This window comes from Aythya marila (assembly GCF_965140915.1).
Source record: "Aythya marila genome assembly, chromosome: 2".
Lineage (NCBI taxonomy): Eukaryota > Metazoa > Chordata > Aves > Anseriformes > Anatidae > Aythya > Aythya marila.
Genome location: NC_139043.1, coordinates 11,452,749 through 11,464,815, shown reverse-complemented (window position 1 = coordinate 11,464,815; position 12,067 = coordinate 11,452,749). Strand labels below are relative to the sequence as shown.

The 12,067-nt window shown below is 46.3% G+C and overlaps 2 protein-coding genes across 4 annotated transcripts in view; one reads left to right on the top strand and one right to left on the bottom strand.

The window, feature by feature from the left end:
- WDR37 (WD repeat domain 37) overlaps positions 1 to 2,318 on the bottom strand; it is a 40,718-nt gene extending 38,400 nt beyond the window's left edge. The window contains exon 1 of one of the 2 annotated variants that reach the window (XM_082752294.1): positions 2,281 to 2,318. The gene's annotated coding sequence lies outside the window, so the exon portion shown is untranslated. The remainder of the gene's footprint in view (positions 1 to 2,280) is intronic. The other variant, XM_082752295.1, reaches the window with a different exon arrangement.
- A 4,202-nt stretch (positions 2,319 to 6,520) lies between these two features.
- IDI1 (isopentenyl-diphosphate delta isomerase 1) lies at positions 6,521 to 12,018 on the top strand. 2 transcript variants are annotated; one of them, XM_082753202.1, is made up of 5 exons: positions 6,521 to 6,707; positions 6,996 to 7,150; positions 8,084 to 8,176; positions 9,207 to 9,337; positions 10,285 to 12,018. In XM_082753202.1, the coding sequence occupies exons 1-5, from the start codon at positions 6,547 to 6,549 to the stop codon at positions 10,600 to 10,602; spliced, it is 858 nt and encodes a 285-aa protein (XP_082609328.1). In that variant the 5' UTR covers positions 6,521 to 6,546; the 3' UTR covers positions 10,603 to 12,018. The 2 variants fall into 2 exon arrangements, with proteins under 2 accessions (XP_082609328.1, XP_082609329.1); XM_082753203.1 differs by having other exon boundaries at positions 6,615 to 6,707; positions 6,923 to 7,150.
- The last annotated feature ends 49 nt before the right edge of the window (positions 12,019 to 12,067 follow it).

Genomic DNA, 12,067 nt, shown 5'->3' with positions numbered 1-12,067 from the left:
TAAGGAAGCGCTGCATCTAATTAAGAGGTCAGATTCTTGCTCTGCAATTCTCCAAACACTACATAGGTGCTTATTACCAAGTACTAGATAAATTGCCATCGCATTTCTATGCGAGCAAAGCGACCTCAAGTATCACTGCCTTTCATTTGGGAATATATTAGTTGCTAATAAATTAGAGGTTTTTACTGATGAGATGTCAGCAGAAGCAAGCAACTTGGACTCTAACTGTAACACACCTAGCAAGCCTTCCTGAAGCACCGAGTAACCCTCAGACAGCACACTCCTGAAGCATTTCCTCCTATTACCGAGCAGGGAGAGCTACCAAATCTTTCGTCAGCACACCTAACAGCCCTGCGAGTACCCAGTCCCACCACTTTGAAACACCAGGTCTCAAGATAGTCAGCAGGGGTTAATCAATGAGGAGAAAACAAGAAACTCCTCTGGCTTGAGGAGACGGTCCTGGTTCCTCACTGCTCGCATGCAGAGCACTGGCAAACTCACCCCGCAGGGGTTTGAAGTGTTGGCATCTGGAACAAGCCCCACACACAGCCTCCACCTCACAGGCTACAAGCCTTAGCTCCAAGACCAACAAATTGCACAGCATAACCCCTACCTCATCTCAAACATATAAAATACAACGTTGCTTCTCTTCTCGCTATGTGACACGTGGTAATTCTGGTTTGCAATTCCTGGATCGTGTAACAGCAAACTCCTCTTTTAACACGTTTTCATCCCACTCACAAGACTTCTCCCCTGACTATACCAACAATCCCAAGCACTTCAGTCCATACCTGAGGCACTGCATCCATTAAACATGTCCTAAATTTAAAAGAAACATGATGTACAAGCATGTCTACATTAGAGAGATAAAGTCTCATCTCATAGTTACCTTTAAATTCAACATAATAAACCTAGTTTAGGGACAAGTATACACATAAACTAGCGGCATTAAAATAATTTACACTGGCCTTTGCCTTAAATTCTAACACTTTGTGCATGCTCTTCTAAAAAATCTTGCCCAAGTACACAACGGATAAAGCTACATTTAAAGTTACTACTGAAAGACAGGGTTGGGCTGACACATGCACAGATCTTATCTAATATAAACTACCCATAAGAAAATGCACCACAGGATTCTTGAGGTTGCCAGATCTCTTTTTAAAATCTGATTTTAGAAAAAATGCCAACAGCAGGCCTGCTTGGAAAACAGTCTCAGAACTTGGTCTAGGCAGAAGGATAGTGATGTTTCAAACCCAGCGGCTGAACAATAGAGATTTGTATAATTCCAAGGCACACTCAGTGACACTGAATCACCTCAAAAAGGCTGTTCCACCAGTTCTTTAGGTAAATCCTCCATGAATTGCTGTTATAAGCAGCATGCTTGGAAGTGCTGTAACAAAACAAACTTCCACAAGCTGGAAAGGACAGCAAGTAATAACAACACACATAGAAGTTTCCCTTTTTTCACAAGACATCCTTGAACAACATCTCAGGGCTTAGCTTGAAAAAGTTTTCCTCACCTCCACATACGCACCATCTATTTCGTTTCCTACAACTGGAAACAAATCTACTCCACCTTTCAACACATGAAGCATATTAATTCCTCCCCAAAATCTGTTTCCACAGTTTTTAGCTCCGGGACGGATAAAGACAAACTGCAAGTGCACCTTCACAGGCCTGAATTTCACACATTTTGCCTAGTTCTGCAACATTCTCCCACTGCCGGAGGCCAGGTCTACCCGATGCCTCCCCAGCCAGCGTTTCCCTGGCTTGCCCAGCTGTGCCCCGCTGCAGGGGGTGTAAAACGGGGCCTTTTGGGATTTTAACCCCATTTTTGCGTGATGAGAGGGTCTGAAGCAAACCGTGAGCCACAGCGCTGGGCTTGTCCTCAGCACACACAGCAGGAGGTAAACAAAGTTCGCCAGCAGCCCCCTGAGGAAGCGCTCCCACTCCCACCGCCTGCAGCACTGGACCATCCCTACGCCCTATCGAGAATAAAAATAAATATATATATATATATATATAGGATAGCAGGCATACGAGAGCGTGCAGGCTCGCTCTGGGCGATTTTGGCTTTTAGGAAGGGATGCGCCAGGCACTGCCGGCGGGAGCCCCGCTTCCCTCAGCGGGCCCTGAGGCGCTGGGAGCCCACAGCCCGGCCCCCCCCCGGTCCTCCCCGGTCCCCCCCGGTCCCGTCCCCTCAGGGCAGCCGCTGCCGGCGGCGGGCGGGTGGGCGGGAAGATGGCGGAGGCGCGCTGAGGGGAGAGGCCCCGCACTCACCTGTCAGCACCGGGCGGGCGGCAGGGGGGGGGGGGTGGCAGCAGCAGCGGCAGCGGTAGCTGAAGGAGGAGGAGGAGGAGGAGGAGGAAGAGGAGGAGGAAGGCGGGAGGGGCGGCCAGCAGCCCGGCAGCGACCCGCCTCGGTGCGGAGCAGCCCCGGCGGTGACATCCGGCGGCGGGCGGAAGCGCAGCGCGGCCCCCGCTCCGCCGCCATGGAGACGGGGCCGGGACGGGCCGGGGCGGGGAGGGAGCGCGGCGCTGAGGGGGTCCCTGCCCCGCCGCCATGGGCAAAACGCGCCGCGGAGTTGCTGAGGGGCTTGGGGAGCCCCCAGCAGGGAGGCAGCTGTGTGGGGAGTAAGGCGGGGAGGCACCGCAAGTGTCTGCCTAAGCATCCTCCTCAGCGTCCCCCAAAGTGTCCCCCTAAATGTCCCCCTCAGCATCTCAAGTATCCCCCTCAGCGTCACAACTGTCCCCCAAGAGTCTCGCCAAGTGTCACCCTAAATGGTCTCCAGCATCCCAAGTGTTCCCCTCAGCATCCCCCTAAGTGTCCCCGTAAGCATCCCCTTCAGTGTCCCAACTGTTCCCCAAGTGTCCCCCTAAATGTCACCCTCAGCATCCCAAGTGTCCCCCTAAACATCCCCCTCAGCATCTCCCTAAGTGTTCCCCTAAGCATTCCCTTCACCGTCCCCTTCACCATCCCCTTCACCACCCCCCTCAGCCTTCACTTTATGCTGGCCCTTAACAACCCAGCCTGATTTCCTTACTTCAGCCCCACAGCTGGCTGAGGAGGGAGATGAAACTTCACAAAACCACCAGCAGCATTCCCTACTTTTCAATAAGGAAAGGCAGAGCAACACCGAGCCTCGGTGCTCAGCCAAGCGGGACCGCCGACACCGTGACAGAAAGAGAAAATCAAAGGCAGCAGCCACGGTCTGCACGCAATCTGCTCGCTTTGAGGCTTACAACGCGTAATTGAAATGGGATTAATTCCTCTGCTGATTAACGCTCAGAAGAAGCCCCAGTGTAAAATTCATTGTAGCAGATTATGAAAGTCAGAAGAGGCCTTTGCCTAATTACTTGCTCTCTTTCTTCAGATTATCTAGCGGCCTCTGAAGAGGTCTGTAAAGAGGCCAGAAGAATATGGGCCTCGTTGTGAGGGCTACAAATGTTATCACATTTTCTTTTCATGTGCTTCCCAGCTACAACTGTGCCTTCCGACTTCTTTTGTCTTTTTTTCCTTTCTACCTCCTTTTGTGCAGCCACGTCTTACGTCTTAATTGCAACTGTACTAACAGAAAAAAATAGTGTGGTTCACCTATTTACTAGCATCTTTTTCTTCACTGGAGGTTATTCCAGAAGATAACCAGCCTAACTAGTTGAGAACTTCCCATAGCTTTCACCTATTCCCTTTTTCAACGCCCCCAAAAGGAAGGGAGCAAAAAGAGTGGCTGAGTGGCATTAAGGAGAGGAAAAGGGGCAGACAGCATGGGCAAAAGAAGATGGAGAAGGGGTAGAACAGCATCACCTGAGAAGAAGCTTGAGCAAAACCAAGCAAATGGCACCGTTTGATGCTTTGAATTCTCCTTATAGTTACTGCAGGTGCAGTTATCTCAGCCGTGTTATCTAAGGCACCACTGGGGTCACCACTATTCAGTCCCTAAGCAAAAATTTATTTAAGCCTCATTATTCCTACCGAAGTTACTTCATCCTAATGTAATTGTTAATGTAATGCAATGGAAAAAATGTCCAGAAAGCAAATGAGAATCCACATTTGAGATTTCCCTGAAAAAAAATGCTTGGCAACTGTCTTCTCTGGAACAGCTCACTCTCTAACAGCAGGGGGCAATAAAGATAACACTTTTTTTTTTTTTTTTTTTTTTTTTTTTTTTTTTTACTGATGAAGCAATGCAAAATACTGCAACAGGGAAAGACAGGGCTTTCAGCGACTTCTTCCCTGACACGGGGGGACTAACCCTAAAATCAACAGGGCTGGTATGGATGCAGTTGCCTTCTCACAAGAACTGCGTGATAAGCAGCACTGTTGTCACCCTAGCCCTGGGCCTGGTTTTGTTTTGCTGCTGCATGACAAGGGCAGCAAGGCACCGTTTAACAAACACATACAGAACAAACTGCTTTTCACAAATTACTTGTTTTAAAAAAGACATTTGCACAGGTACCAGTACAGGAGCCTAGGGAAACATGGGACAGGATTAGTTAGCATGAGTCTTACCAACAGCTTTGTTTGTTTGTTTGTTTTTCTTTTGTTTGTTTTAAGTGCTACAGTAAAAATAGTGGCACACATTGGGTTGTCCTTGACACCACCTTCCAGACTGTCTGCCGCTGTACTTCTGCACCCATAACTGGACTTGAGAAAACAAGATACGAGGCTTAGGAAACCAGCAATGGAACAAAATAATAATTGAATCCTCTACATAAAAATTTCCCAAGCCTGAAAATGTAGCAGGAAAAGGCAGAACTTCCTGCCCAGTGCACAAACCAAAAGAAAGAACATCAATAAATAAAGAAAAGAAAAGAAAATGAGATCTAGGGAATAAAAGCACTCCAGGGTTTTGTCCTTCTTATAGGAAACCTCTTAATAATTCCTGGCTATAAGAGCTGTTTCCTATATTATTCATCGTCACCTTATGCCGTACATGCAATTTTCCATCACAAGTCTTCCCATCACACTTGAGATAGCAAACTGCAAATACAGCATCTTATATATTTAGCATACATGTATTACATTTTTACTACAAAGCCATCTGTCTTCTCTGAAGCAAGCTAAAACCAACCCACTTTCCTGCAGCTGGTCTTTTAAGAAATCAAACAGCAGAGTGTTTAGGACAGGGAGTTATTACCTGCCAATACAGATAAATTCCAGGCTGGTGTTAGCTCTGCACGTTAGTGTAGCCTTCAGACAGGTATTTTCTGAAGAGCTATGACTCCAAGGCAGAAGCTGACTTCTGACAAGGATGCTGCAGGGAGATCAGCAGCTCGGTCTACAGCTAAGAAGGGCAAACTGGAAGACTTAAGCTTTAAAACAAGTGAAAAGGAAGCTTAAACAAAGGCAGATTGGATGTGAAGGGTGGAGAAAAATAAAAACTTGTTTCCTTTGGCAAGTTGAGAACTGAGGAGAGGCTTACTCCGCAAGTCTGTGTCTTCTGAGGTCAAATCCCATGGAACTCTGCATTTATTTATCCTGCCGTTTACTGCCTTCTCGTTTAACTTCCTGGATAATTACAATGTTTTGCTCCAGTTTGGTATATTTGCATTTCCCTTCAACTCAGTAGACAGCAAAGTTCTGTCAGTAATTTGCAGCTGGTTGGATTTTCAGGTGAGAGACTTCCCAGTGGTGACAAGTGTTTTCCTTGTTGGTAGAGTATCGGAAAACAGTCAGCAGACTTCAAGAGATGCATAAATTAAATCAAGTCGTAAAGCTATATAGATGTCACTTCACTCACACTTCTTTTCATGCAGGGCAGAGCAAAACTTGTGAGGCTTCAGTGTAATGCATGCCATTACCACAACTAGAGTCTTTTATTTCCAACACAAATAGTTTGTTTACAGATATAGGGCAAAGCAGGAGGGGTGTGAGGGAGATGAGAGATGATACAGGTGGCATGAAGCTTGGTCCTGAGGGCATCCTTAGAGAAATGCTTGGGAGGTCTCTCACTTGTCTGTTTTGTGATGAGGGTTTATTGTGGCTCTCACATCCTTTTTGGTTCCTTTTTAGCATTCTTTTATTCTAATTTAATTTATTTTTATTTTATTTAATTATATTTTTTCACATGGAGCAATGAACCTAGCGAGTGGGCTGTGCAGCAGATGGTTTATTTTATTTTGTTTTATTTTATTTTATTTTATTTTATTTTATTTTATTTTATTTTATTTTATTTTATTTTATTTTATTTTATTTTATTTTATTTTATTTTATTTTATTTTATTTTATTTTATTTTAATTATTCTTGTGGTGCTGCCCGGTTTCACCTTGCCCCCACCCCACGCCCCCCTCACGAAGCCCTGCCCCCGTGCGGCCCGCCCGCCTCAGCCGAGTCCCGCCCTCCCCATCCTGATTGGCTAGCTCGCCATCCCCCCTCTCCTCACTGGCCCATGCCACCACCCCTCTGTGCGCCGATTGGCTGCGCTTCACGCCTGTCCCCCCCCATCCCACTCTCCTCCCTCCCTCCAGTCACGGTGGGGCGATCGGGCGATGCGGTGACGTCAGCGTGCCGCCGCCCGCCCATTGGTGGCGGCGGGCTGACGGGCGATGTGGCGCGTGCTGCTGCGCGCCCTGGGCCGCCGCGGGGCTGCTGCGGTGCATCAGGGGCGTCGCTGCACGCGCTGCTGCTGCTGCACGCGCTGCTACTGCGAGCCGCTGCCGCGCGCCGCCTCCGCCGCCTTGCGCGGGAACTGGGCCCGGGCCCTCAGGTGAGGGCGGAGGGGCTGCGGGGAGGGGGGCGCGGCGGTGGCGGCGGGGACCCAACGGCCACCAACGGTCCTTTAACGGTCCCCAACCGACCCCAACGGTCCCCAACCGGCTCCAAGGGGTCCCCAGCGGCCATCAGCGGGGTTCCTGTTAGGGAGAGGGCTGTGGGTGAGGGCGGTGTTCGGGGAGCGCCCCCTCAGCGCAGCCGGTCCCTCAGGAGCCGCCCTGCCGAGGGGCTGTGAGGGGCCCCGGCCGTGTGACCCGTCCCGTCCCGTCCCGTTGTCCCTCAGCACCGTCACCGCCATGCCCGAGGTGAGCACTGACAGCCTGGACGAGCAGCAGGTGCGGCTGCTGGCCGAGATGTGCATCCTGATCGACGAGAACGACCGGAGGGTGGGAGCAGACACCAAGAAGAACTGCCACCTGAACGAGAACATCGATAAAGGTAGGGCTGCGTGGAATTGTCTAATTCCACCCCCCTGCCATGGGCAGGGCCCCCTGCCCCCAGCCCAGGCTGCCCCCAGCCCCATCCAGCCTGGCCTTGGGCACTGCCAGGGATGGGGCAGCCACAGCTCCTCTGGGCAGCCTGGGACAGGGCCTCACCTCCCTCTGAGTTAGGCTGAAGGTTTTTACAAGTATGCAAGTCATAGAAATGTGGCTGAATGAAAGCCTCCCTGCCTTTTAATGTCTATGTTGCAATAGGGAGGAACAAGCAGTTGGAGGCAGCAGCAAAGCAGAGAGATGTGTGATCATGGGCATAAGCTCTATGCTATGATAAATATTTCTGAATTGCATTTTGTTGGTAAAACAGTATTATTTTCCTGTTATAGACACCTGATTTTAGGTAATTTTTTCTAAACAGTGCCACTTGCTTCTTTGCCAGGTTCTTACGGAGAGGAGGCTTTGGTGTCTAATTAACGAACGTGGAGTTCTGCTTCAGCTGCTTCTAATGGGAAAGGGTTTTTGGTTGTCATTTTAATTAATGATGGGCTTTATTTTAGGCTAGTCTTATCTGTGAGTTTCTTAGCAGTTTGTGACCTCCTTTTTTCTAGTCATCAGAAGTATTTTCCTGGAGAGTAAGGAATAAAAAGCTCAGAATTAATAGTAATAATAATAATAATTGTACTGTGCTTGAGGGAGTTCATTTTCTGATGTAATTTTTGCATTGTTGTTTGTAGCACCTTGCTAATTTCATGATGTTTAGTGTATACTGACACAGTAACCTAAATAATAACTCTTTTTCATCAAATCCTTTATTTGTAACACTTGAAAATTTTTGAATTCAGTTTATCAAAAAATGAGGCTGTTCTAAGCCCTGAAATTTTGTCTTCATGTGATTCTTCTCCTTTGTAAAATAACATTGTGTTTTTGTTTTTAGGATTATTGCACCGAGCATTCAGCGTTTTCTTATTCAATACAGAAAACAAACTGTTACTGCAGCAGAGGTCAAATGCTAAAATTACATTTCCAGGTTAGTTCTGAAACACATTGCACGTAAATGTTACGTTTAAATCTATATTTAAAATATGTCAGTGTAATTTTGCAGAGTAACTCCTTCTGAGGCTTTAGAATTTACTCTCTTTGGAGAGGAGATGCATCTCTAAAGTATTTTAAAGCACTTTTCTTGTGGATGAAGCAACATAATGGGAACATGAATTTATTGGTATGCATGTTCTTGGGAAATGATTGTTCCCTGACTTGTTTGATCCTGTTTATGGCATATGCTGTTTACCTTATCTGTTGTAAGAGATCTGTATGGCGTTAAGAGAAATTGCTCTGGCAGCTCTAGAGAATGCTTGAATTCCTCTGGGAAGGACATGCATTTGGTTTATCGTGGAACTGTTTCTAACCCTTCTCAACTTACGAAAGAAAAAGCTTTCCTTCCAAGCAAATTTTTATTTTACAGATTGATTTTTTTTTTCCCCTGACTGTTAATTAATCAAAATACTCGAGTGTAGCCTGTAAGTAATCAGATTCCATTTTAGATGCTTTATGAGCTAGACTGTTAAAGGTGAAAGGTTGGCTGACCAGTTACTCTACGTTACTGATAAATAATTTTTAATATACTTGAAATAGAGTATAGAGGGTACGTTCTTACAACTTTTTACAAACATAAATTGCCTGTTTACTTCCTGTCAGCTGGTCTTGTAAGCTCTAGAGGTATTGCCAATATTCTTTTGCATATCAACTCTCAAAAGCTGCTTCAATCAGCATCTGCAAGGTCTTTTCAAATTGGCTTTTGAAGTAGGTGCTGTGCAGTCAGAACACGTGTGTTAGTGTCTGTCAGTCACTAACCTGCAAAGCAGTGCATGACAGGCAAATCCAGGTACATAAATGGAAAGAAAAATAAGGAAAACTTCCTTCCTCTCTGAACCTTTTCTCCAAATGAGAAACAAAATGTGGTATGTTGATTAGCTAGTCAATGTCTCAGGCTTTTTTGTGTGTGTGTTTTTTTAATGATTTATACATGTCAAAAGTGTGCTAACTGAAACTTCTTGCAGATTGTTTTACCAACACTTGCTGTAGCCACCCACTGAGCCACCCACTGGAACTGGAAGAAAATGATGCCATCGGTGTTCGAAGAGCTGCACAAAGACGAATGAAAGCAGAGTTAGGAATCCCCATGGAGCAGGTAAAGGAAGGAGAGGGGGCAGTTTTTAACAGCGTGTGCTGACTCAGACTAACTGCAGCTGGCAGATGGGGGCAGCATGAAACCTAAAAATGCCTTTAATATTGGAGATGCAGAGGACTTAATGAATTTGAGGCCTCAGCAGTAACAAAGGATTTTATTGCTTCAGGTCTAACTAAGGGTGCCTGCATTTTCTCCTAAGCAGGCCATCCTGCTCGCCCAGGAGAACTTGTTCCATCTGTCTATGAGTCCCTTTGTGATCCCAGGTTTCCTGTGGGGGAAAAAGGGTGCCCTGGGCACCTGGTTTTCCTTCCAAAACAACTGCACTCCCTGCTTCTGGCTGCCTTCTGGTACAGTGGCATTTTGGGAGTGCACAGAGAGCAGGGTAAAGCTGGCTGGTTTATGCTGGCGATCAAAATCTCCTTCCACATTTTGTAACAAGGTACATTTGTGTCATGGGACACGGGAGAAGCTGTGGGCTGTTGGGGAACACGATGGTTAGGTGATCCCCTGAACTAATTCCCTGCTCTGCCGTTTGCACGGATCCCTGTTGGGTCAGCGTTACGCGTGGTCTGTCAGCAAGCACTTCTGGCCGTGGTGTCAGATATTGGGAGATAAGGGGCAGGTACGAAGGGTTGTCCATCAGTGCTTCCAGAAGCGTGCTGTGAGCTCTGGGAAACATTATTTGAAACTTAAGTGTACAGAAGAAATCCTGTCAAAATATTGTCAGGTAAATCTGCCTAGAGAAATGCTGCGCAATTTATCTGATCAAAGCGCAACAAAAATGATTTTTTCCTAGTAATTATTTATGAAGAAGTGCAGTGCAGCTGTATCTTTGAGGGGAGAAATAATTTATGAGGGAGGATGGTAATAGCTGGTAACTCTCAGCAGTTCCTAGCAGTTGAATTATTCTGCCTTGCTCCTGGTTCTGACGTGCGCTTTGGTTGTAGGTAACTCCGGAGGAAATCCTCTACCTGACCCGAATTCACTACAAGGCCAAGTCTGATGGGATCTGGGGTGAACACGAAATAGACTATATCCTGTTTGTGCAGAAGGATGTAACGCTGAACCCCGATCCGAACGAGATCCAGAGCTACTGTTACGTGACGCAGAAAGAACTGAAACAGCTCTTGGACAAAGCCTCCAGGAACGAAGTCAAGATTACTCCGTGGTTTAAACTGATTGCAGAGACCTTTCTGTTTAAGTGGTGGGACAACTTGCCTAACTTGGACAAGTTTGTTGATCATGAAAAAATACACAGAATGTAAATAGCTGCAGTGAAAGATGCTGAAGGCTAGTAATGATGTGCTAAGCGTGGTAACTCACCACTCAGGTGCAGAAAAGTGGCCCATATGGAGCACGTGTAACAAATAATATTATACAGAGGTGTTTAGAGCCATTTTTTCCTGCTGCTTCACCCCTTTCTTCCAGCCCCATTCCCCGTGAGTGAATTAAGCTTGATGTCATTTAAAATGAGCAACAGTAATACAAGAATCCCCCTTGGGTTCATCTTCCTCCGTTGCCTCGTGTGATATTAAAGAATCCTCAGCCTGTGTGTGCCCGGCTGGCCCTTCCTGGCAGAGCCGCGTGCCCTGGGGAGGGAGCTGGGTGCCTGCTGCCCTGCTCGTCCCCTAGAGGTGACAATGTCTTAAACAGCGATTACAAAGGAATTAGGGTTCTGTGCTGATGTTGGGAAAAGTAATCACCAAAGGAGAGGTGATTAGTTCAAAGTGGTTAGGATGATTTTAATTGCAGAGTGTGCAACTCTTCAACTACTGTACTGTACAATTAACCGAGCACATAAAGGCTCAGTAATTGGAGTGTGTGGACTGAGTTTCCACACAGACTGCAAGTGCTACATGGTGGGCAAAATCAAAACATTGATTTCTCCCTGTCCCACACCTGTTTATTTGACAACCAAATACTGGACATTGCTAATTGGTATAATTAACCATTAATTTTTAGGTATAGATGGTGGGTACCTAACGCAGGTAGTGGCGTGTCCTTGCAGGAGGGGAAGAGCATTGGGTAGCTCTTCCTCATCTTCCAGCAAAGGCATCCTGCTACAAGTTGTTTCTTTGTGCAATATCTGCTGTGATAATCCTTCCAGAGTCCTGGAAAATGCAAACCTCAATACCAAAATTCAGGATGGAGAATTTGGGGGTTTATACCAAGTCTTAATTTCAGTTGATCAGAAATTCCAGCAGAGTTTAAGAGCCCATCCATTGTGTTCTTGCCTTTTCTTCCCACCCCCAAAAAATTTAAATTGATTTCTTCTCTTAGTAGATCACTCAATCCAGGTAACCTTCAGGTCATTTATTGGTGAAATAGGGTATTGTTCCTACTGGTGCTCCGTGTCTGTGAGCTGTGGTTATAACTAGCCTGTGCCTGGTGTCAAGGTAAAACCCTGATTTTCAAATGCTTTGTGTTTCTCATCCCAGTTGTGCCAGCAGCTCTACACTTAAAGTTTTTAGGGCCAAGTTGTTGTATGTTGACCTGAAAAGATTGATTGTCATGAAGCAAATAACAGGGAGGGAATAGTAATGCAGTGTAACAGCTCTCAAATTCAGTTCAATCAGTCACATTACCCAAGTAATGTCTTTATAGTCCTTTTGAAATACCTAGAATACTTTTTAAAGATTGTCTTGAATAAAAGATGACTATTAAAACTCCTGACCTAAAAACGTGAACTGGGTTTTTTTTTTGCAGACTTAATTGCCCCATGAACAGGCC